The sequence below is a fragment of the Anser anser genome (assembly GCF_964211835.1).
Source record: "Anser anser genome assembly, chromosome: 3".
NCBI lineage: Eukaryota > Metazoa > Chordata > Aves > Anseriformes > Anatidae > Anser > Anser anser.
In genome coordinates, this window is record NC_139722.1 from 44780812 (window position 1) to 44803977 (window position 23166).

General features: G+C 45.4%; 1 protein-coding gene across 1 annotated transcript; it reads right to left on the reverse strand.

Annotated features, from left to right (window-relative positions):
* Positions 1–86: 86 nt before the first annotated feature.
* Positions 87–23157, reverse strand: FAXC (failed axon connections homolog, metaxin like GST domain containing). The gene is made up of 4 exons (XM_083828050.1): positions 19025–23157; positions 12122–12339; positions 7798–7914; positions 87–6161 (listed from the first exon to the last, which is right to left on the reverse strand). The coding sequence occupies exons 1-4, from the start codon at positions 19183–19185 to the stop codon at positions 5878–5880; spliced, it is 780 nt and encodes a 259-aa protein (XP_083684176.1). The 5' UTR covers positions 19186–23157; the 3' UTR covers positions 87–5877.
* Between the last annotated feature and the right edge of the window lie 9 nt (positions 23158–23166).

Genomic DNA, 23166 nt, shown 5'->3' on the forward strand with positions numbered 1-23166 from the left:
CTCCCGCTCTCACACTTTAGAGAAGACAGTCCACAGGCCTGCAGAAAGGAGGGACATTCAGAAGAAAGACATGAACCAGAAAGGTATTTTAGATCCATTACTTATAATTTACACACCAATGACATACGGCATAAAGACAAAATATACAGATTTTCATATATATATATACAGGGTTCAACACAGTGCACAATTTAAAGTTATGTTACAATTAAGTGTACAATTTTAAATATGGCTTTATAAACTAGTAGTACTAACAGTGCTAAAATAACGTATCTCTCATGTAAGTACATAGACAAATAACATAATGCAGCTACAGCATTAAAGTCCTCATTTAGCAATGTGATACTTCATTTTGTTAGGAAAAACTTGTACACCACGTATAGCTGGGTATCTCCCTCCCCCCATACCCATCCACCCGTGCTATAATCCTGCTGGATTGCACACCCTGTAAGTTAAAACTTTGGGACCTGTATTCTTCAAGTATTCTGGAAAATAAAAACCTGTACAGTCAAGGAAAGATCAGTCACAAGAACTAACTAAAAAGGGAGGGAAGAACACACGCAAACCTCGTGCCCAGTGAAGCTTAGTAAGATTTTTCTTTTTTTTTTTTTAGAGTTAAAAAAATACAAAGGTCACATCTTGTCTGTCTGATTCTAGGGAACAGTCCCATTAATGAGAAGTGCGAAATTCTGGGTCTCTTGGAAGCTTGGTCGGAAATTTCTGGCCCTGCTGAAGCAAATGGCACTTCTGCCAGTGACTTCAAGGGGGCAGGATTTGGTTCTGCAGAAGTTGAATGCCTTTAGGAAGCACACACTCTATTGCTGCTTTAGTTCGTTGAGCTGAATGTGGAAATCGTTAGAGGAAATCCTACAGTCCTTTGTATGCATGAGTCAGACTCAATGCCCATAATGATCTCTGGCCTTAAAAATTTGCAAGTTGGACAAACAGGATGTGGTACTTACAGTTTAGCACTGCAGTGACTCACTGACCATTTTATCGATTAAGATTCCCATGCTGTACACAGAGACATCTCATTTCTTTTCCAAACACCTCAGGGAACTGTGAAAATCTCTGCCGAGAAGTTCTTCACCTTGGCACGTACAGCAAAGGCGTGCAAGGGAAGCCCTCTCTGATGGACGTCTAAGAGAGCGTCACTGAGACAGAGCTGATCTGTGTTATAGCACTTCTCTCCGCTAAGGCAAAGCCGTGAAGAGTAGGGTCACTAGTATGAAACTCAACACCCGCCCCCCCATCCTCCCGCAGGAGCCCCAGGCGGTACGGGGGGATGGAGAACATCTCCCCACGACTGGGCACGCCAGCCCATGCACCTCGCTGGTCAGCTGGAAGCTGCTTTCACTGCAGTGTTCTGTGCAGGAATCGGACCCGAAGGGACCCCTGTCCCTTGCCACAAGGACACAGATGACACTGCAGTGCAGGTACGGGACGGCAACACACCGGCAGCCTCACCTGAGCAGCAGCTTCAAAGGAGTCCCCCCCGCTGCCTGCTTCACAGTAACGAGTAGCTGAAACACAGCACAGCACACACACGGACTGGGAGCAGTAATAAGCTGCTGAAAACCACTGCCGTCATCCAAGGGTACTTCCAGTCCTCCTGGTCCACACAAGATCACTGTGCTACCTGGGTGTTCCTCCAGGTATCAGCCACCAATGTGCATGGGCATGACCCACCCCTACGCTACGCGTCTCCATCCCCCTGTGCCAGCTACTGGGCTGTCCGCCCTGATTCTGCACTCACAGAGCGTTATTTCCTTCATTTTGATTATAAGCCTAACTCATAATCTTGTAGTATTTGGTGATGGAGGGGTTAGGCTAAGCAGCTACTCGTCAGAAAACAGATTCAAATTCTTCTTCAAACATCTAAGGACAAGACCCACTCGAATTCATCCCCTGCCACAGAAATTTCACTTGTGAGCTGCCCTGCATAAATCTGCACATAACACACTTTTCCAGCAGGCAATATTTTGTACGGCTCGGTATCTGACAGATACAACCCTTTCAATGAAAACAGTATGAAGCTGTCATGATTACTTGAGCAGACATCACTGACAAAAGGAAATTTGTGCCTGAACTATTGCTGCAGAAATATTTCAGGCAATATTTTTTCAAAGAGAATATAGATCTGGAGGGACACTGCCAAGGTTCTAAAGATCAAAACGTGTGACTTGCAGTGTTATAATTGGATGGGAACAGTCCTCCAGATCTGAAACATCAGGTTCGGTTTGGTTTTTGAATCAAGCACCACGATCAAGCATACGATTTCTGTAGGACCTATACATCCCAGCATCTGTTTCCCCACTCGGTAACAGTGAGCTCTGCTGACAGAGCCAGCGACGCCGGTACTGACAGACAAATCCATCCTGACACGACAAAGCGTTACACAATCAAACACTGCAATTCACAGCAGAAAAAAACAACAGGCTGCTTTAAATTTAACCATATTGGAAACGCAGGGGGTTCTTTAACCTCCCGTTTGCCAAATGAGGAGAAGACCACTTACCATTGCCTTGGAGCAGCAGTACGGGAAGAAGTGCAATACGTGGCCTTTGGCGGTGTTTAAAATAAAACAAGGGGGCAGAACCACACTGCCCCACAGCAGCAGCAAAGAGCTGCTCCCCAGCTCTTCTTCCAGGTCTGGAGCCGGCGGCTGCGATGCTCTCCAACTCCCTGCCCTGCAGGGAGTCCCCGTGTGGCCAGCATCACCTCGGGCACGATGCCGTGGCCTCCTGCACCCCCAGCTTGAAAAGGCCGTCGAGCCTCATGGGGCTGCCCCAGGTTTCACCACTACGGTGACACCTGATTTCTTGCCTGCCCTGCAGCGTGGCCAGGACCTCCAGAATGCTTGCAGTTTTGATCGGGGGACAGTGAGGGGGAAAAAAAAAAGAAGAAAAAAAGAAATAAAGAAAGAACCCAAGGAACAGCATGGAGCTGGGACAGGGGAGGGTCAGGCTGGGTGTTAGGAAATGGTTCTGCACCCAGAGGGTGGTCGGGCACTGGCACAGGCTCCCCAGGGCTGTGATCACAGCACTGAGCCTGCCAGAGCTCAAGAAGTGTTTGCACAATGCTCTCAGACACATGGTCTGGTTTTTGGGTGGTCCTGTGTGGAGCCAGGAGTTGGATTCAATGATCCTTGTGGGTCCCTTCCTTCGCGGGATATTCTGTGATTCCATGATTCTCTCCGACAATTTGTAGTTCTGCACAGCCCCTCAGCATGGAGATAAAAAATAGAAATGATCAAGGGGAAAAAACAACACAGGCCTAAGGAAATGTTGCTCTTTTAGCAGAATTTTGGAAGCTTAAGAAATCTGTTCTGTTTATGTTGAAGACAACTCTTGTACGCCTTCCCCATTCAAACCAAAATGAACTGACACTTTTTCATAGATGTTAAAGCAAGCTCTTTTTTTAAACATCCCCCCCCCGAAACATTTTGCCATGACCAGCTTCCAAAAGAAAAAGGCTTAGATTAGATCCTTTAAACAGGTCTAAAAGCCAGTATTTGCTTCTGGGCAGGATAAACATACCCAAGGACTTCCTATCAGACCTTGTCAAAACACTATACATACAAATCCCTAAAGAGATGCTGTTTCCTAATTTCACCCCTACTTTGAAATATGGCCAAACACTGAAACATAGTATCTGGAGTAGCTGTCATGAGGAAAAAGCTACTTACTGAGTAACCTCTCCTTTAAAATAACCTGAGTAGTTCCTAAGAAACGGAAGGCATGTGACATGCTACAGAATACATTCACCTAACTGATTAAAACACTGAAAAAAATCTCAGCTGACAACAAGAAGTTCCTCCCCCTTCCGCAGCCCCCTCAGATCTTTCTTCTTGTTTCACTCTTCTACAACACAGTGCCTCACTGCACTTGCCTCAGTGAAGTCAACCCCTGTGGAGGATTAATCCCCAGAGTATTTCTCACCACACTGCTCCTTTTGACATTGAGACATGTACATATAGATATAATATATCTATATTACAGAGAGAGAGATGCCCAGCTCTGCAGCAGCACCGGATCCATCGCAGGAGCAATTCTGGCAACAAAGCTCTGGGCCAGCCCCCAGGAAGACCTCCAGACACGGGAGGAGACCGCAATGTGACACCAGCTTCGCACCACGGCGGCGATGCCGATTCCTGTGCCTGCTGCCATGCACAGCCATGTGATACCCAAATCCAGCTGTCTACACACAGACAGGTAAAATTACACCACTGGCTTCTGGCTGATCTCGTGTTTTGGGAAGTCACAAGCATCGCTGCCACTGGCAGATCTGTCAGCCCAGGGAAATGATAACAGTGAGACCATCCGCTGAACTCAGGCTGGTGTTTTAATAATGGCGACTCATCACTGGGACTCATCGCTGTCCGCAGAGGCTCCATACCTGGAAACACCCTCTCCTCAGGCTGAAAAGACGGAGCCTTCAAACATACAGCTTCAAAGCTCACTTCACGGCACAATAAATGAGAACATCTCTATCGGAATTTCCAACATGAGTGTTTTTTTAAAGAGGAGCTTCTTGACATAGATGCCTGTTATCCAGAACGTCAGTACCTAACTGTTTGCAGGTAGCATCTGCCCTGACTTACCTATGAAGTTTCACAGACATATCAGACCGCCACCCCTTGTGCTTTCAAGCCCAAGACTTATCTTCTTGTGACCTGTTCCTGTGCTTAGTTTCCTGAGAAGGGTCCCAAGTAATCGGATGACACCATCCTCCTCCTCAGTTTGGGTTCGTTTGGCAAATGCTGCTTGCCCACGACAACAGAGACTGGAGCATGGCTCCAGGGAAACGTGTGAGGAATTTAGGAAGCAGATGCAAGTTCACGCACGCCTCAGACCAAACTGCAGCAGCTCCCAGGCACGGAATAGACATGGGAAGTGACTGCAGACCTGTCCCTCTGCTTGCAGAGCCACAGCTAGCTGGGTGTTCCCCACAGCAAGCATTTTCCTCTGATGGAAATACTCCACAGCCCATGAAAGGAACATGTCCTTTGAAAGCTGGAGCTAGTTCAAGCTCCAGACTACTAAGACTACCAACAATTAGCATCCTAAAGCATGTGTATCCTGTCTATTCCCAGAATAGACGTATAATAAATTTTTTTGCTGAAGGGTCCTGATTCATGGAACTGTAACTCATTGAGAAAGTCCTGATTAAACTACTTTCAACAGGCTACCGCCAACGGTTGCAAGCAAATAATTGATTTTACACACAGTTTACAAAGACCAGAACTATCCGTAATTTCCATATGCTTTCTCTCCACTTAAAATCAACCAGTCAAGGCCAAGCAACACAGGTGTAGATGTTAAACTTCACACAGGTGGGCAGAGCCAATGCATTCATTCTCGCCTCAGACACCGTAACAACACATGCACCCAGCGTGCAGGTAGCTATCAAATAAAATTCTTCCAAAACTGCACCGAATCAACACAGCATCAATCATTTTCTTCCACAGGAGAAAAGTGTGCCAGTAACGCCTCTTCCACTTTTGTCCTCAACCCATTCCCGTAAAGATATCAACACAAACGAGCTCTTACAAGTGCTCTGCCGCCTGGATGTTTCTCCCACCCACCTGTGGGATTTGTTTTTCAATGAGAGCAAAAACGTAGATTGAAAAGTCCCGTTGCCCTCTGGACCTCCAGTTTGCCCATGCGCGTTTTAAATATCTGTTTACCTTGGTTCCATCTGGACAGTTACACAAAATGAAATAAGGTTGAGACAGTCCAGGTAACATGTGACAACCAAGTCAAGCACAATGGTCTCTTGGAGGTGGTACAAACCTCCTCCCAGCCTGGAGCAGAAAATAAATCAGACTGATCCCAAGAAACAGCTTGTCTGCAAAACGGGAGATGCTTGTACACATCATTTGCATTGTTCGTGATCTCTGTAGTCATCCATGTCCACATCCGAATCAAAGAGCGAGTGTCCAGTGTAATCTGTGTCAGGGGTATGAGAAATACTGTTCCCTTCCTCATCAAATGTTTCTGTCCTTGAATAAAAACTGAAGTCCTGCAAAGGGGAGTGAGTCTTGCTTGCTTCGCTGCTTTCTTCGGATTCATACAGAGTGTTATCATCATCATGGTGCCACTCTGGCCAGAATTTCCTCCTTATTCTTTCACAATACATAGCAAGGTTAATCAGTTCACCTGCAACACAGCACAATAGACTCCAGTAAATACATCCAGTCAACAACACTTCAACTCAACGGCTGATTCAGGAACATGTTAGCATAGTTTGGAAATAAATTGTGCAGGTTCTTTCCAAAGAAGTACCAGAAAACTTTTTTCAAAATGGCAAGATCCAGTCAATCCTCTCAGTGGCTGTTCACGTAACTTAAAACACACAGTATTAACCCACACGTAATAAGAAAGGTTACACTGAAATGAATATAAATGCACGTAGCAAAATAACTAGCCCAAATTCAACATCTACAGAAATAAATCAAGACAAGACACTAGTAGCGTAAGATTCTCGTATCAAAATTATTGCTTATTTAGCAGAAACATGGTTTCTAAAGGCAGGATTTGATGCTACATATGCAATCCATTCATTTATTAAAATCTAGCAAATTTGGATGTTTGGGGCTTGCACCACCAGATGGCAGCGTTGTCTGCAAGGTAAATTCATGGGTTTGGTTTTTATATGACTCGCCTCTAACGTTCCTAGCCCACAGGAGTATGTAATGCTTTATGTTTATATATATACATGTGTATGCTTAGACAGAAGAATTTATGAGAAAATTTCAACGAACAAAGAAATAACAGCACATTAGAGGCATTATGTATGTGTATATGGAACCAGCACTCGTAATATATCACAGCATGAGTAGCTGGATGGGTACAGAGAATCATCCATACTGCTTGGACATTTACATCATTTACCGTTCATTTCTGTTAGATACAAAATAGTTCAAACATCATTTTTTTCTTGAAACCCATGGACCCTTCAGAATTCTATCTGTGTCTCTTCAGACATCAAGGGGAAGAACTATATGGACTATATTTACGTCCCTCATAAAAAATCTCATGTATATTTTTTCCTCAACTCAAAGTGCTAGTAATGGGCAAGTCTGTGCCTCCAAACTGTTGCCTCAGTAGCCACCTCTTGCTCAGAGTAGGTCTACAGATCAGATTCATTCCTTTTACAGCTACTTCGCATCCTTTTCCTCCTTAGTTCTTTCAAATTTTCACGCTGTGTGGCTTTATTCTGCAAAGGGATGTCAAGATGCTTCCACCAGACTTTCACATGCCTATACCACTGCACAAGGGAAAAAAGAAGTTGGGGCGGGAGGGGAGGTATGTTGGTTTCCTATTCATGCAAAAACACAGCGACTCCAAAGCCAGACTGGAATCTTTTCCTTGCCCAGCATCCTTAATAACAACAAAGGCTCTAATTGCACTGGGACAACAGTACTCGCAGTTCTACTGTCAACGAAAACTACTTGGTTCAGCAAAATTTGGCCCATGGCTTCTAACACTTTACCCAGCATTCACTCCATAGAGACATTTGGACTTTGCTATGTTAAACAGGGAAAAGATCAAGTACAGGAATAGAAACGATTACCATCCAGAACATTAGAGTGAACACAAACAAGAATTTTAAGAAAAAACAACATTACAGGATATAAATACTACATCAAAGGCAAGAACAGCCTATGATGCAGTTTAAGTGCTCCTGCAATCTTCAAATATCCTTACAAAGCGCTCCAAGTTTAAACACAGCAAATGCCACCAAGAGTCTTTCTTTTTTTTCCTTTGTCAGAGATCACTTAAAACCTCTTACCTTTGATTAGCCTCTCTGGTCTGGTCCCTGGCAGTGTCCACATTGCCTGTGCCAGATGCCCAAAAACGGTGGCATCAACAGTGGAAAGGTTTGGTCCCATAATGTACTTCTTGTCACCTGTAAATACAACAGCAAACGTTTCACTGGGGAAACGTCACTGAAAATCTGGATTTTTCCCCAGTTAAATTTTTAACACCATTTTTATGGAAAAACATTTAGTTGAAAAGATACAAGGGTTCAAAGGCAGAGATTCAATACTGATTAGGGTTCAAAAGCTGATCCTAGGGCCCAGCAGGTCAAATCCATTCGTGCAGCTTCCCCGTATACCCACCACTCCAACACCCTGGCCAGTTACAGAGCCGCCACCAGCCAAGTGAGCACCTCCATTCACCACAGTAGGCAGTGGATACACACCACACTAGTTCTGCTGCATTTAATACCTCCTCTACAACAAGGACGTGCTTGAAAACACAATTTTCTCCTTCAGTAAAGACCCCAAATCGTTCAGCCATGGTTCAAAAATCACAAATGCACTTGCAGAAAGCTGATCAACCTGTGTCTCTCATGTGCACAGATCCAGTTGCAAATTATCCATCTGACTCTACAAGAGAGTGGTACCCAACGCTTCCCTCTCCCAGCCTTCGTTCAGGCTGAAACTGATGCATCGCTAAGACAGACAGTGACTGCTCAGCGCAGATCTGCGCCTCCAGGAGAGGCAGGAGACATACGAGGACACAGCAGATAGAGGAGAAAGCAGCCATAGGCAGGAGCAAACGGCTTGGAGCGAGTTTGCCAAGGACCTCTCGCCAGGTAACGCCGCTCCGAGGACTGCCATGAGGCTCTTCCCACTCACTGCCCCCAGCTCCATCCCAACGCAACATGACACACTTGTGAAAGGCACCGGGATGAGTCCTGGAGCGCCCTCACTTCAGAGACAGGTGCCCCACAGACCACAGACAGCAAAGCAGGCTCTCCCCGCACCACCCACATCCCACTGCCACAGCTTCACAGACTGAGCGCGGGCTATGTCACGCTCGGCCACAACACAGACAGCTCAGTGAGGTGCCTATACCAGCAGCGCACGAGATAATCAACATCTCAGACTGGCAATCCCACAGACTGGCTCCCTGCACGGGGAGCAGAGAGCAGTGGATGCCACGTCCACCTCCTGCAGCCTGACTCCAGCCTCTGCCTCTCCCCAGAGCTCTCCAACTCGAGGGCGCCTTCGTGCCAATTTATCTCGCCAGAAGCCTGCCCCAGCGGGCTCAAAAAGGAGACCACCAGCTCTCCTCACGCACAGCTTCCCCACCTCCAGGCACTGCCTTCTAACAGACAGGGACCCAGGCACAGCTCTCCTGGCGCACAGGCAGGGGAAACGGCAGCCACGTGGGACTGCCCTGGTCTGCAGGAAGGACGGGCCTGCTCCGCACACCTCTCTGGGCACCTGGCCATCGTGATGGTCCCGGGCAGCTACCACAGCACACGCAGACAGTAGCTAGCTAAGATAGGGAAGAAAATCCTCTTTCAAAGAGGCCATTCGCAAAAGGAACATCCAGTACCGGCTTGCTGCCTCAGCGCAGGCATTAGTCCCGCAGCAAAGACAGCAAGCAGGGCACACAGGTGAGACATGAGGCATTTCAGGGGTCAGGTTAGATGGCTGCCTTGGCCCTGCCTTGGCCCAACGTGCTATAAAGCGTGAAATGCTGTCCGTAATTGAATTCTCCAAATCCAGTTATCCCATCTCCCCGGGACATTCTTCCCTTGTACAACAGAAGCTGCCTGTAATTCAGCAAGTTATTAAACGTTAGGGTTATTGAATGAGCTTAGAAAAACTGTCCAGCAGTGAAATACAGCAAATTCTAAAGTACAGCACAGCATCATCTGTTATCCCTCCGTACAGTAACGTAGCAAAGCAGTGCTCAGGAATAAGGAATAATGGTAACTTCCTACAGCATGTCGGATGTGATAGTAAAACGGAGTTAACTCTCCCCAGCTCTGTCACAGCTGCATCAGCCTATATCTGACAACTCCGTACTGGGTAAATGTTATGGCCTTCCCCTATTTATGTGCTGCCCAGCATTCATCAATCTCAAGCACAGCTCAAAAACCGGTCCCCAAGCCACAGTTACGGGCTGTGTAAAATCCCATTTCAGCTGCCAGCACTAGGAATTTAAGGCTGCTCGGCCGGGTCTGAGGCTCGAACCATAACGACGTTATGCTGGGAAGTAACTCTGCCACTTAGACCTCGCAGCAACAACACCAGGCAGCGAGAGCTGAACCATCCCATCCCCTCCAGGCTGCCACTTTTAACCTGACACGCCTGCTGACTGCCAGCTGCAGGTCGGTACTTGCAGCCACTTCGCTTCACAGGCATCCTTTTTAAGCTCTTACCACTACCCTTTAATTAACAGCCAAAATCTCAACCGCTTCCTCTCCTGGGAAAACCCAGGGGCACACACACCTGGTGGGGAACCTCACCCAGGTTTTTGTGCAGTCACTGAGCTGACCAAGGGCCCTGTCCTGCCCCGCAGCGATTCAGGAGAGCCTCCAGCCAGGCTGGAAGTCCCTCTCCCACCTCCTGTCCCCACCCCATGGGGACAGGCCCCTGAAGGCCACAGATATTTGCCCTTTTGATTGTCTAAATATGATGACTGTACACTGACTAATCTGACAGCCATTTCAGAAGCAAAGGTGGAAAACAAAAAGTACAATATTCAGCTGATAATGTCGTAAAGTAACCATAACACAGCGGGTGCCCATCGAGGCTTTAAAAAATACAGGCAGGCACGCTGTTCTCATCAATAACCTGGAACTGAGTGTTAAAGCCCTGCTGGTAGCACACGCACCACACAATAAAAAAGCAGCGCGGAGGCAGAAAACGAAGGGCAGTCGCAGGGCTGGCAGACTGGGCCACGAGCAGCACACACCGTGCAGGCACACGGAGAGGTGTAGGAGCAGCGGGGAGAAGGTCTGTCCAGCGAGTGGGAGGCTGAGAGAATGCAGAGGGGGAAAAAAAGGCACATTTTTTTCCAAGATTTGAAGAAAACACCTTAGAGAGAAGCTTGAGGATTTCCAGCCATTCTTCCCATCAAAACCAAGAGTGGGATTAACGGTTTGATTACTGCATTTATCTTCACAAGGAGAGGCCAAGGGCCACCCAGGGAGGGGAGGAAGAAACTAGCACAGGAACATCTGCCTGAAGGCTGAGATCAGGCAAGCTGTGAACTGAAACTGGACAGCTTTTGATGGTGATTAACACCTGCCACCAGTTACTGATGAACACAGTGGCATCTCCACCTCCCGAAATCTTCTGATTAAAGCTGGATGGAAAGACCTTTGGAAAGACCTGCTTCACACAGAAGCGAGACTGGTGCCTCAGGACAGCAACCCGTTCGTAAATACCCAACTGGATGATTCAGCGACCCGTTTGAACTCTAAACTGCAAACTTGAGCATCAGTATAGGCTTCAGAGTCGAAAGGATACAAATAAAATCTGGGAACAGACCCAAAAGCAATTACGGAGAGGCAAACATGGTAACAGCTATACCTGGAAAAGGTCTCGGCCGAAGGAGTCCCCCCCGGCAGGGCCACCTGCTGCTCAGCCCCTCTCCAGAGGACCGTAACGGGGATCACAGTGCAATTAGCTCTCAGCAGACTGCAACCCAGAAGCTCAGTGCAGACAGCTCCAGTTCAGACTTCAGCCTGAGCTACACAACAGCAATGAGGCTCACGTGGTTCTAGCTGACTGAGGTCGACCTTAAGACCTCCTGTACAGCACCCACCGTGACAACCAGCACACCTAACCCCATCCATTTTGACAAGCCATCTCCGAGGAACAGCTTTGAATATAGCTGCTCACACCAACCAAATGCAGCAAAGTCCTGTTCACCAAAGTTAACACCTGCAAAGGACTTTCAAACAGCAGCCTCACAATAATCTATTAATGGTAATGAGTCCCACGAGGAAAAAGAGATTCCCCAAAATACAAATAAGAGGTTACATTTGCCAAAATGAACACTGTGTTTTCCTGAATTCACACAGCAAAATGCTCATCCAAAACCACAGGCCACATTCTGCTCCTTTACATACAGACGGTGCACAGAGAAGAAACCCGCCTACCCTCTAGAGGGGCAATTTGGTGACAGACAGCGAGGAAGGAAGCCCCGTCCCCATGGGACGGTGGCACTGAGGGACGGCAGCAGCGTGGCCTCCACCTACTGACAGAAGTGAGCTCATCCGCGCGTGCGACCAGGCTGCCACACACGGGCGATCTCACCCCGCGGGCTGTGCGCAAGCAGAAGGCAAATCATTTGTTGTACGTTACCCAGGAGGCTCGCTAGAGTCCGCATGTCTTTCTCCATCAGCGTGTACATCTCCTCCTCCGAGAAGCGGCCGATGCCGTGGCCGTACATCTCCCGCTTCACGATCCCTTTGGTCAGATGGCAGAGAATCCACTTCAGCAAGTCACTGAGGGGGCCGTACACCGAAATCATCTTTTGCGTCTCATGAAGGTTTTCCACCCACTGGCAATAAGCTAGAGTCCTAGAAGGATGCACAAAGCACGCTGTAAGAGTGCAACGCCCAGAGAGCCCGTCGTCACCCTGCAACAGCTCCCACAGAGGTCAGGCTACCTTAACACTAAATGCTCTCAGCCCTGATGGAGAGCTAGTGCCCAGCGAAAGCAGACCTTGGTGCACCTCCGAGTGGAAGCGGTGAAACCTGACTTCGCGATACTCACGCGAACCGCCCCGGGTTTCTTCACTCGTGGCTTCCTTTAAGAGAACGTGACGTTCACGTTGAAATACAAAATAAGCGCTACGTAATTTTGCTAACCTCACAGAACAAAACGCCTTGCCAAAAGGGTTTATTAGCCAAAGATGACCGACTGCACAGACCTAGGGAAAACAAAGAAAAACAGAGAAACCAACCTCTCCCACCAACCTCTCCTCCCTGCTTTCTATACTGCTGGAACTTAGTCAAGCAGTAACTTTGCACCAACATAAATACTGTAGCAGTGATTTCTCAGAAAGATCTCTGCTCTCTTCAGAGATTAACAATGACACAACCTTTACAAAAAAAAAAAACAAAAACTTGAAAGGTGGTAGTTATCAGGTTATTTTTTTCCGGCATTTTTTCTTCTCCTAATGAAGATGTTGATCTTGTATGAGATACACTTCAAAAGGCTTCTGCTGTGTCTCAGGCTGTACTGCAGCTTTATTAAATGGCAAATGCATTATTTCAAAAAGTCTTTCCATCAAAATTTGTCTTACCAGCTATATGTTTTGCTTCCCACAATAATTTTTGTTCTTTATTAATACCGTAGGCAAAGAAACTCATTTGTTGCTGTTGCTACTTTAGCTTTTCTAATATGCAGCACCATCTGACAGAAGATATTCTGAAGAAACAAAAGACCGTACGACTTGTGACAAAAGTTCAAAGGATACTGAAAGATGGGCCAAAGACATCTCAAAGTAGACATGACAAATGTTTGAAGCCAACGGGGCCTCAGAAACATTGGGAATTTATAGCCATATTCCATTATATTTTTACAAATTTCCAAACTGAAAAATTTTAAAGTAGGCTTATGCTTTTGAGATTGTATGAAAAAAGGCTCATGGGATATGATAAACTGATGAAGCTAGATAGAAAAGCTGGAATATCAGAAGTTGCAAGTTCACATATGTGAAATATTAAATAGTGTTTAATAATTAAATGTTTCCATTTCCACTATGACTGGAGGTCATTTTTTTTTTAGTTCAGAATATGACTTCAGTTTTATCACTCTACATATTTCTACTTATGTGTAATTTTCTTAGTGCCTATATGGATCACCTAATTCAAAGTAAGAGAAAAAAACGAGAGAGACATCTCCTGGAAAACTCCAACTTCTTTTTTTAAACTTGCATGTCTTATCAAACTCCAGCATATCATGACCAGAAGGTGAATTCAGCACTACCATCAGGGAACAACTACTTTTACACAATGAAAAAATGCTCCAATCTTTACATTTCCACAAATTCCTTATTTGAATTACTATTAACATGAGGTAAAAGGAGCATATTTGGCATAACAGCTGAAAAAAAATCCACTTAACGCTCAAACTAACAATGCTCTCAGAAAGGATGAAAGGCATTTTAACTCTACTAAAAGCTGTCCCCTGCAGGACAACGTCTTCTGCTCAAACTGATTTAATTAAAGACAGTAACAGTGAGGCCCATGCAGGTGTTGGTGCAAATGCATGAACAGTAAGGACCAAAAATGCACCTGCTTTGTTTCTGACAGCTTTTATCCTCACCGGGTTTCTCCATGACCTGTTGTGCTGTATCAGCACGACGACAGCATCCCACTGATGGCTCACATACCTCAGTGCAGCTCTTCGAATGGAGACGTTGCACAGTCCTTAGTGCTCAAAATGGATGAATCAACCAAAGTTTTGGGGCAAGTTTCAACAAAGCTGGGTTTGAAACAAAACTGGATTTAGAAAGGGGCACCAGAATGAAATGGGGAACATGAAACCAGCAAGCACTGGAGCAAATGGGTACTGGAATACCAGAAGCATCAGCTTTGGTTGAAAGATGTGCTGCAAAACTGCTTTGCCCCAGGAACAGACATAAAAGGTGAAACAACTTAGGAAACATGGGAAGAAAACTGGGCTCAAAGCCTAAGGGCACTTCATAAAGCAGAACATTTCAGCAGCTGTGTTTCACAGGCCTGGGAAAGGACACAGGCCCTTGGACAGATATGGCTTTGAAGGGGAAGAAAGAACCTGGTCTTGATGAAAACATCAGGAAATAATTACAAGCATTATCTACATCCATCAGCTATTAATTATACTTTTTACTTGAATAAGCTGAGAAAAACCTGTTCTCCAATAGCACAGCTGTGCATCTGACTACGAAGACCCTCATCCCCCAGCATGGATCTCATCAGCTTCACCCGGCCACTCCGCAGCACAGTTTTAGTGGCTTTACGACAATGGCACTCACCATACAGAGGGACAGCAAGAAAAACATGACAAAACAAAGCAAAAATGCATAAAGGTGACTCTGCTGTAGTATTTTTGAAAAAATCACGCCAGTCCAACAGCCCCTCCAGCCCTTCCAGGACTATTATTCACTCTGACTCCATCAGAGAGCTGGCATCGCACCAAGTCATCAACCATGCCCAGGACAGCTTTAATTTCATGAGACAGGACAAATAAGGTTTCCCACAAAGCTAATTAGCCTGTCCTACAAAACAAGAGTACATTTCCCTAATGTTCACTTGCTTGCTCTGGGGAAGAAAGTCGTTGGGTTTGGAAGAGGCAGATACCAAATGAAGAGTTAACAACCCGGATGGCGATGCAGGAAAAGCAGAACGGCACCAGATTTTGGTAATCCCATCTCAGCTAAATCATCAAGCACGATCTTGGATGTGTGCCTGTCGCTCTGAGTGAGTAAAGTTGTCGTGTCCCAGATCTCAAATTTATGTGGGCAATGAAGGCAGCTCAACAGACAACTGCTGAGTTTACGCCTAGAATTTTATGGTTCAGAGCACGCAAAAGCACAGAAAAAAGTAGGCTCAGATTTAGAGGGACAGCTATAGGTACTTTTAAAGCTAGCTTTACGGGCATTTTGTTAAAATGATTATATTCAAAGGTTGATAAAATCAGTGCTTCCCACCAAAACATGCTCCTCCGCATCCAGTTCCACCCATCATTCCTCTGCTTAGACTACATTAGTACAGCATTATAAAAATCACAAAAAGTTAGGAAATGCCAGAAATCAGGTAGTCTAATTCAGCATAATTATACATTTTAAACTACAGTTAGTATTTATGTGATGGCATTTTGAATATTGGCCTGAACTGAGCACTTCGGGAAACATTAGCATTTCTGTTAGTGCCAGCACATCTGTAAAAATGTAAAAAATGTAAAAATCCTGGAGTATAAATAAAAGAATAATGCATTAAAAAGTGCTACAGAGGTGAAGCAGATCTGAAGTATAAATGTAACAGCAGCTCTGGCCTCAATACATAAATCAGGAGAAGAGATGGAGAAAGTGACTCATCAGCAGCAGCTTGCCTGATTATCCCCAAACTAACTGAACAGAAAAAAAAGCATCAAGGCAAGGGGGAGATGCTGAAAAGGATTCAACCTGGGGGTTATTTTTCCCATCTGAATCCTGCACAGAGTGGAAATTTCTTGATATACAGAAGGATTATAACAAATTCATTCCACAATGAGCTGTGGACACCTTACCTGCTGTGTGACTTCTCAGAGGAAACGGCTTTTAAGCCACCAGTGGTATTCAAGCCTTGTCAATAGCAGGTGAGATGTCACTTGTATAACTGCCTCGATGTTAAACATGTATTACGTTCAATACACGGCAAGTCTGAGTACCTATCAAAGTCAGACTCACTTGTGTTTATCATAGCAAGCTCTTCCTATGCTTCACTCATCACATACGTGGTATTTACCTGGTCTTCTTAAAAGACGAAGCAAGAAATGGATAGATTTAGGCATGTATATATATATTTATAAATCACTAAGGTTGTGTTTCACAACACAGCTAAACCAATTTAATGGGTTTAGCTGGTTTCTAAGGGCCCACAGGTCACTGCTGGTTGCAGAGATGACCCAGGGCAAGCCTTCGGAAGATGACAGAGGTCTGCACACAGATCGAGGACCTCGGGTCAAAGCCCGGTCCCTGAGGCGCAGAACTGGTCTGCTCCCATCTCTTCCTGCTGACTCAGCCTCACCCCCGCTCAGGTTAGGAGTTTTCTTCCCTTTGCTGATTTAAACATAGCAAAAGGCTGACAATTATAGCTTTCTCCAGGGACAGAAGCTCCAGCACCAGCCTCATGGATCTCAGAGACATGCTGTAATCCCACTAATAAAATGGGTATACTCAATCACTCACTGGCTCTCTGCCTGACCCCTGCCAGGGGCAGAGTCCAGGTGGCTGGAGGCTGATGTTCTCAACAGCCCTACACTGCTCTCAGCTCCAGCCAAAGCAGCAATTTCCACCTTTAAGAGGCACTAAGCAACCAGAGCTGCTGCTGAAGATAGGCAATTAGCTCAGCAAAAGCTAAACATTTCAGGAGGAGATGCTGAGCACCCACCAGGATTAGCTCCATCCAGAGACAGCACACCACAAGATGTTCTCTGCTTCTTCATTCGATAGATGCACTACAGTATTACTTATTTATGATGAAACTACTTTGCATGCTGCTGGAAACAGAACTGTATTAATCACAGTTTATATTACTGCTTTGGAGGCTTGAGTTTATAAACCTTACTCTGCAGAAAGGCCATCACTTTCGCAAGTCCCTCACTATGGGACTTGGAGACATCACAAATGAACCCTGAGCTCCTGGTGGGTAGTGGGAAGCACCCAAGTTCATGCACCGGTGTGAAGGAACCTCACAACCATGAATCCTGTCAGATGCAAACACAGCTCTACACAGCTATGGCCTGATTTTATCACGGTGTAACTACGGGGTGGTCAGGGCTGTTATCCAGGAGTTACAGCAGCGTGATGCCTCACAGCTCTGGCTCAGGGTTTGCCTAGCACAGAGAACCAGCAGAGCGGAGTAAAAATCCTCTGGTACAGCCACACAGCAAGGACACACAAGACTCACAACTGGACCTTTCACTGTGCTGCAGAAAAAAAAAACGTGCCCTAGGGAAACTCACCTGTGGGACTGAATACAAAAGGCAACAAGGATATGCAACCAGGCACGCACGTCTTTATTTCAATTTCTTCTAGCTTAATCCACCTACTTCAATGCCATCTCCTTGCTCCTTGTCCCCCACACTCCTCTATTTTGTGCCCCGCAGTGCTGAGTCTGCTCAGTGGGAGTGTGGATGGACAGACATCAGCTTCACAAAAGAAGAGCGATTTCTAACTGGGACACGCAAAAGCCATACAAGTTTGTCATCCGTAATGTTGCATTTAAAGCAGTTAAGTCCACAGACCATGAAACAAACAATATACTTAGGCAAGGAGATGGAGCATTAAGGGACTAAAAGGCCCCATCTTCCCTCCAGCTGCTACAATAACCCGGGGAAAAAAAAAGAACAAAAATCAGGTTTGCAGACAACAAGTGTCTAAGAGCTGTGGTCAGATTTTTGAGGACATGTCACTGCAGATGGGTATAACCAGTGAAAGTCACACTTCTGAGAAGGCAGGGATTTCATTTTGAAACCGCATCATTTCAGCCTGCCTACTGAATGCTACATTCCTTCCCAGGAACACTACAAATGGTTTGAAGAACTAACTATACGTACACATGTTCACCTGTTGCTGCTCTTCTTCAACAAGAAGATGAAAGAAAAAAAAACATGGTAATTGCATTCAAGTTAAATCACACATTTTTGGAGAAAATAAAATGCTGTATGAATGCAAGACTCAGTACAACAGGCACTTAAGTGCACGCTAGAAAGCAAACGGTTGGGGAAAAAGCCTTATGCCTACGAGGTATCCAATGCAGCATCCAGGACACCACATCCACCTGCCACTTCTATGGATCCAGTCTGGAAAGGACACTTAAAAAAGCAGTGAAATGAAAAGTTGGGGTGCAGGAGGAGGAATAAAAATAAAACAATAAAAATTAAAAAATCACAGATACTATTTTCAAAAGTGTCAGTAAAATGCATAGAATATCAGCGAAGTTATATTTAGGTTTTTCATTCATATCTATACTTCAACTTCTGAGGATACCACAACTGATGTTGTATCCTTATCAACAGGCACTGTTGCTAACAATACTTATTAACAGGAATATTCTGTTACAGGAAAGACAATAATCCCTACCGTAATCACACATACAGACAATAAAAAAACAGTAACAACAAGAAAACAACATTTTAGTTTCACCCCAAATGCTGGGTATTATTTTTTGTTTCCCCTCTCAAACCTCACACGTTTGCAGCCATCTTGGCTCTGCTCCTTATTAACCAGGCTGTTCCCACATGGAGGTCATACGGAAGAGGACAAACAGCCCACTGCCGCTTCCTTCTGCAACGCCAGTGCCTTACCTTGCCTACACATCCCTACAGCTCTCAGGGGAGCTCCTCCTGACTCATACTAGCATAAGCAGAAAGAAGCAGCAGCCTTCCACAGTGAGAACAGCTGTGAAATTAATAATTGGGTAACTGCAATAACCGCGAGACAAAATAAGCATTCCCTTCCAGACAAGAGTGCGGGTCTGACAGCAGACAACCAGCTTTTCCGTGCAAGCTTACCAATAGAAATGCTCCTCCACCATTTTTGTCACTGCTCTGGAAACAGCTCGTTCACGTGGACCGAGGTTTTTATTTAAATTCACTCCGAGTTGCTCCTCCAAAAAGTCAATAATGAACTCAGTGCCAGATACTTTTTTGTGATTGTATTCAATCCATGGCATTTTTCCTTGAGGGGAAAGTTTTCCATCAAAATAGTTCTAAGAAAAAAAGCAAGCAAACAGACAAAAAAGGCCCTTCAGATTGTTTCAATGAGAATAAGGCTTTTTTAATACCTTCCTGTGTTTTTAAAAGTAACATTTTTTAATTAATACTCAAGATTAACTGTACCTATACAAACAGAGCAGCAGCTTTACACGATACCAAAATAGTTATTTCCAGGTCCTGCAATGTCTTACAAGCTTTCATATTAGATGCCATGTGATTTAATATTACTTGAGAACCAGGGATATTTAAGGGGTTGGAAATGCTCAAATCTCCCAGAAGATTGGGCCCATTGTTCTAAAGTATTTAATCACAGGAATCACACCTTAATTTGGCTCATACACAGCACAGCACTTTTTGTATTAAAATTATGTTTTAAATACTAATTCACTGCCTGTCTCAGTAGCTGCACTGTCTCTGAGGATAAAACACAATCATGAGCCCACAACGAAACGTGTATCATTGTATCATTCCCTCACTGGGCAGGAGGGAAATCTGCCTTTACATGTGCTTCTGCAATTTCCTACCTTAGAAATCTCTCATATTTACAGACAGGGACATTACAATTGGATCTACAAGAGGCCAGCACCACTACTGAGCACAGCACGAGCACACTGCTGAATACCGGTACGTGTCCTCAGAGCAGCACTTGTAGGGATGTTTTAATGTATTTTCTCCATTTTCCAGCTGGAGCAGGTGAAACAGAGAGATGAGAGAATTTATGCCTCATCTAACAAACACAGGAGGAATGCCTGGCTTCCAAAATGTGATCAGATATTTGATCTCATTTCTCTCTTACTTCTGAAAGTAGGGATACATAGCAGAACTTTTTTTCTTCTCTTGGGCTTCACTTCCTCATGTCCTGTTATTTAGCAAAAGAAAAATCCTAGCTCAGAAACTGAATCAGAAAGGCTCACAACGAGCAGGCTCTGTGCCCCACACCTGGCAGTCAGCCTAAGCATTCTGGGGTCTAGCTGCTAGGTTCAGGGTTAGCTGCTCTCAGCTGATCTGTCTGGGTCTCAAACATTTACCCCACACAAATCCACTAAAGATGGCTTAAGGTCACCATGCAGCAAGGAGCACACACCAGAAGGTGACCCCAGCTCGGCCTGAGCACACTGAGCACACATCGCCCCGGCTGCCACTCAAAACAGGGATGTGCACACCACGACCAGTGAGTGCCCATTCCCGGAAGCTCGTCCCTTTTGGATCAGGGCAGAAGAAATGTATAACGCTGCTGGGAAAACAAAGCCTTCTGGTCGCAGCCTTTTCCGGGACTTCTGCCCAAGCAAATATTACGGAAGGAATACCGGGTTATATAACGTCTCCTACGCTGCATCCATGCCAGCATGAGCAAAGCAGCAGGATCCACCCTGCCCGCACGTGCAGGTGACTGCCCAGGTCAATGGGAGAAACACTGAAACCGCCCAGCGCCTGAAACCGAACCGAGAGTCCACAGCCCCTTCAGGATGAGATTTCCCTTCCTGTGCACAGATACTGAAGTTCTGCAGGAGACGGTGGACTTGAAGCTGTGCCTGTTACTTATCGCAGTTACTGTACTCCATATCGTTTGCAATCCAGAAAAAGCAAGTTTTTGTTATTCAGCCACACAACTCTTCAAGCACGCACGCACGCACATACAAATACACTGTAAAAAGCTAGTACCGCACTGATATTATACTCTCAAAAACACAAATGATGGCCTAAGTCGTTTTAGGAAAGTTGGTATAGGTAAACCTAAAAAAATTCCTGCAGGATTTTCATGTTTTGTTACACACAGCTTATCAAACAAAAGGGGAAACATCTTTCAATGACCTGAGGACACCTTTATCTCTGGACAAATCTCACATTATACTGTTCTTGTATCCACTGTTCTCAAGTGGATATTTTTAGGCTTCAAACCTCAGTATCCTTATGGCTGCTGCTAATTGCCATCAAATATTTATCAATTTTCCACTTGAAAACTGGTCCAGCTGCAAAGCAGGAAAGCTATGGCATTATTATTAAAAAAAAATACCCTCATACCTCATGGTACTGAACTGCAGGCTATAAAGCAACTATAACAAGAGCTCCTGAGAACATCATTTACCGAGGAAATTACAAACCAAGCAGCACAGGGCACTTCTGGGGTAATTTTCTAGTGCTCTCCAGAAGAAATTAGGCTCTACGTTTTCAGTTATTGTTGCTTATATTTTACTCTCCCTCATGTCTCTTCTCATAGGGAGTACCATCTTCACAGACCTGGCATGAAAACATCATGTTTCTGATGTGCTAACGCTCATCAGAATATGTAAATGTTCAAATCTTAATATTCACAAGGAAATACAGGAACACCCAAAAGACTTCCACAAGCACCCAGAACAGGTTCCTTTAAAAGAAGCTTTATGAAGAAAAGCATCAAATGTTTTGAAAATACAGCTAGGTAATAGCACAGACCAGCCTGAGCAGAACAGGCTGAATTATTTTTGATTGAGAATTTGCACATAGAAAGGCAGCTACAAGAAAAACTAAGCACATTATAAGAACACATCTGTTTGGAGAATTCCAGATTAGGAAAAGGTGGGAACACTTTACTTCATTCCTCTTGTCTTCCGACACACCATTAAAACATTTTGTGCAACACACAGCACGTCACTCAATATTTTAATATACTCCAGTAAAGTCAAAACACAAGGAACCAAAAAAGGAATAGCAGTCTGAAACCTCTGCTATTTGTTCTGATCAGAAACAACTTTCTTTTGTTGTTTTTTTTTTGTCACCCAGCTTCATGTTCCTCCCTTCTAAGCAGCCCCTCCCCAGGAAGGTGATGGCCCTTTGGCTGCACCTCCCAGGCTTTCTCCATCCCCAGACACTCAGCCCAGGTAACCTGTGGTAGCTACCACCACTAGCTCCTGCAGAGCCAAGAGCTGCACCACTCCAGCTCACCCAGTGCCCGGAGAGCTGCAGCGTTCATCTGTAACTCAGCGCGACTGCTGCCCCTGCCAGCTGCGTGGGGTATGCCCTCCCTTGGCCAGGGCTGAGGGAGGCCACAAAACTCAGACAGCGCCAGAGCCGACCCCAGCAAAGAACTGGAAACACCACAGGGTTGGTGGCCACGGACAGGACGACCAGGAAGGGCCAGCTGCACTTCCATCGGATGAGAGGCCTGTTGGTGACCTGCCGCCAGGCCACCCAGCTTGGGCAGCAACTGAGCCGCCTGACCGGAGGCCATCAATCGTCTCTGTCACCTACAGCAGCCTACGGGTAACACAGAAACAAAACAAAGTTCCTCCTGCTCCTTTATGGCTTAACCCTACGGACGCACCTACGCCTTCCCCTACTTGTATGAGCCCCAAGCAGCACCACATTCCTAACACGAAGACAAAAACAGAACCTACCTCCTTCAGACAAAAGAGCTGTGTCCTCAGCTCATAAGCTTAACTCCGCTGACCTTATGGCTAAAATCCTAGGTAGGGCTGGTAACCCCACAAACGCTGAAACTGTGTATAAACCAACACACTGACCAACAGTACAGGAAATAAAAAGGGAAGGAGAGCCCTCTGGAAATCCCTCTCTCTCCACAGTGCCAGGTGGCTGACTTCTACCCAGCACTAGCTTTCCAAATGACTCCATCCTGAATCACGCAAATGTGCAGCATTATCTTCTGGAAGTAATCATAGCCTGCGACAGCCATCTTTTACACTGCAGCTTTCCTTATCTGCTCCCCACCAGAGCAATTTTAATCATTTCAAACCTCTGAACTGCATAAATCGCTATTAGAGAGAAAAACAGACGTCGCCAGGAATAGTCTTCTCTTCAGATGTGCAATTTCTACTCAAATTACTCTGGTTTGAGAAGCAATGTGCATTAAGGCCTCCTGGTCCAACGACACATTCAAACTTCAGTATCTTTCAGGTTCCACAACCCAAAATGAGGAAAATACATCCCATGGGACAGAAATC

Excerpts from the sequence above, each read along its gene's own strand:
- FAXC (XM_083828050.1), bottom strand. The coding sequence starts at position 19,185 with ATGCCATGGATTGAATACAATCACAAAAAAGTATCTGGCACTGAGTTC. Across the intron at positions 12,340-19,024 it reads GTGGAGGAGCATTTCTATTG|GACTCTAGCTTATTGCCAGT; the intron begins GTAAGCTTGCAC and ends GCATCCTTCTAG. Across the intron at positions 7,915-12,121 it reads GACTCTAGCGAGCCTCCTGG|GTGACAAGAAGTACATTATG; the intron begins GTAACGTACAAC and ends TTGTATTTACAG.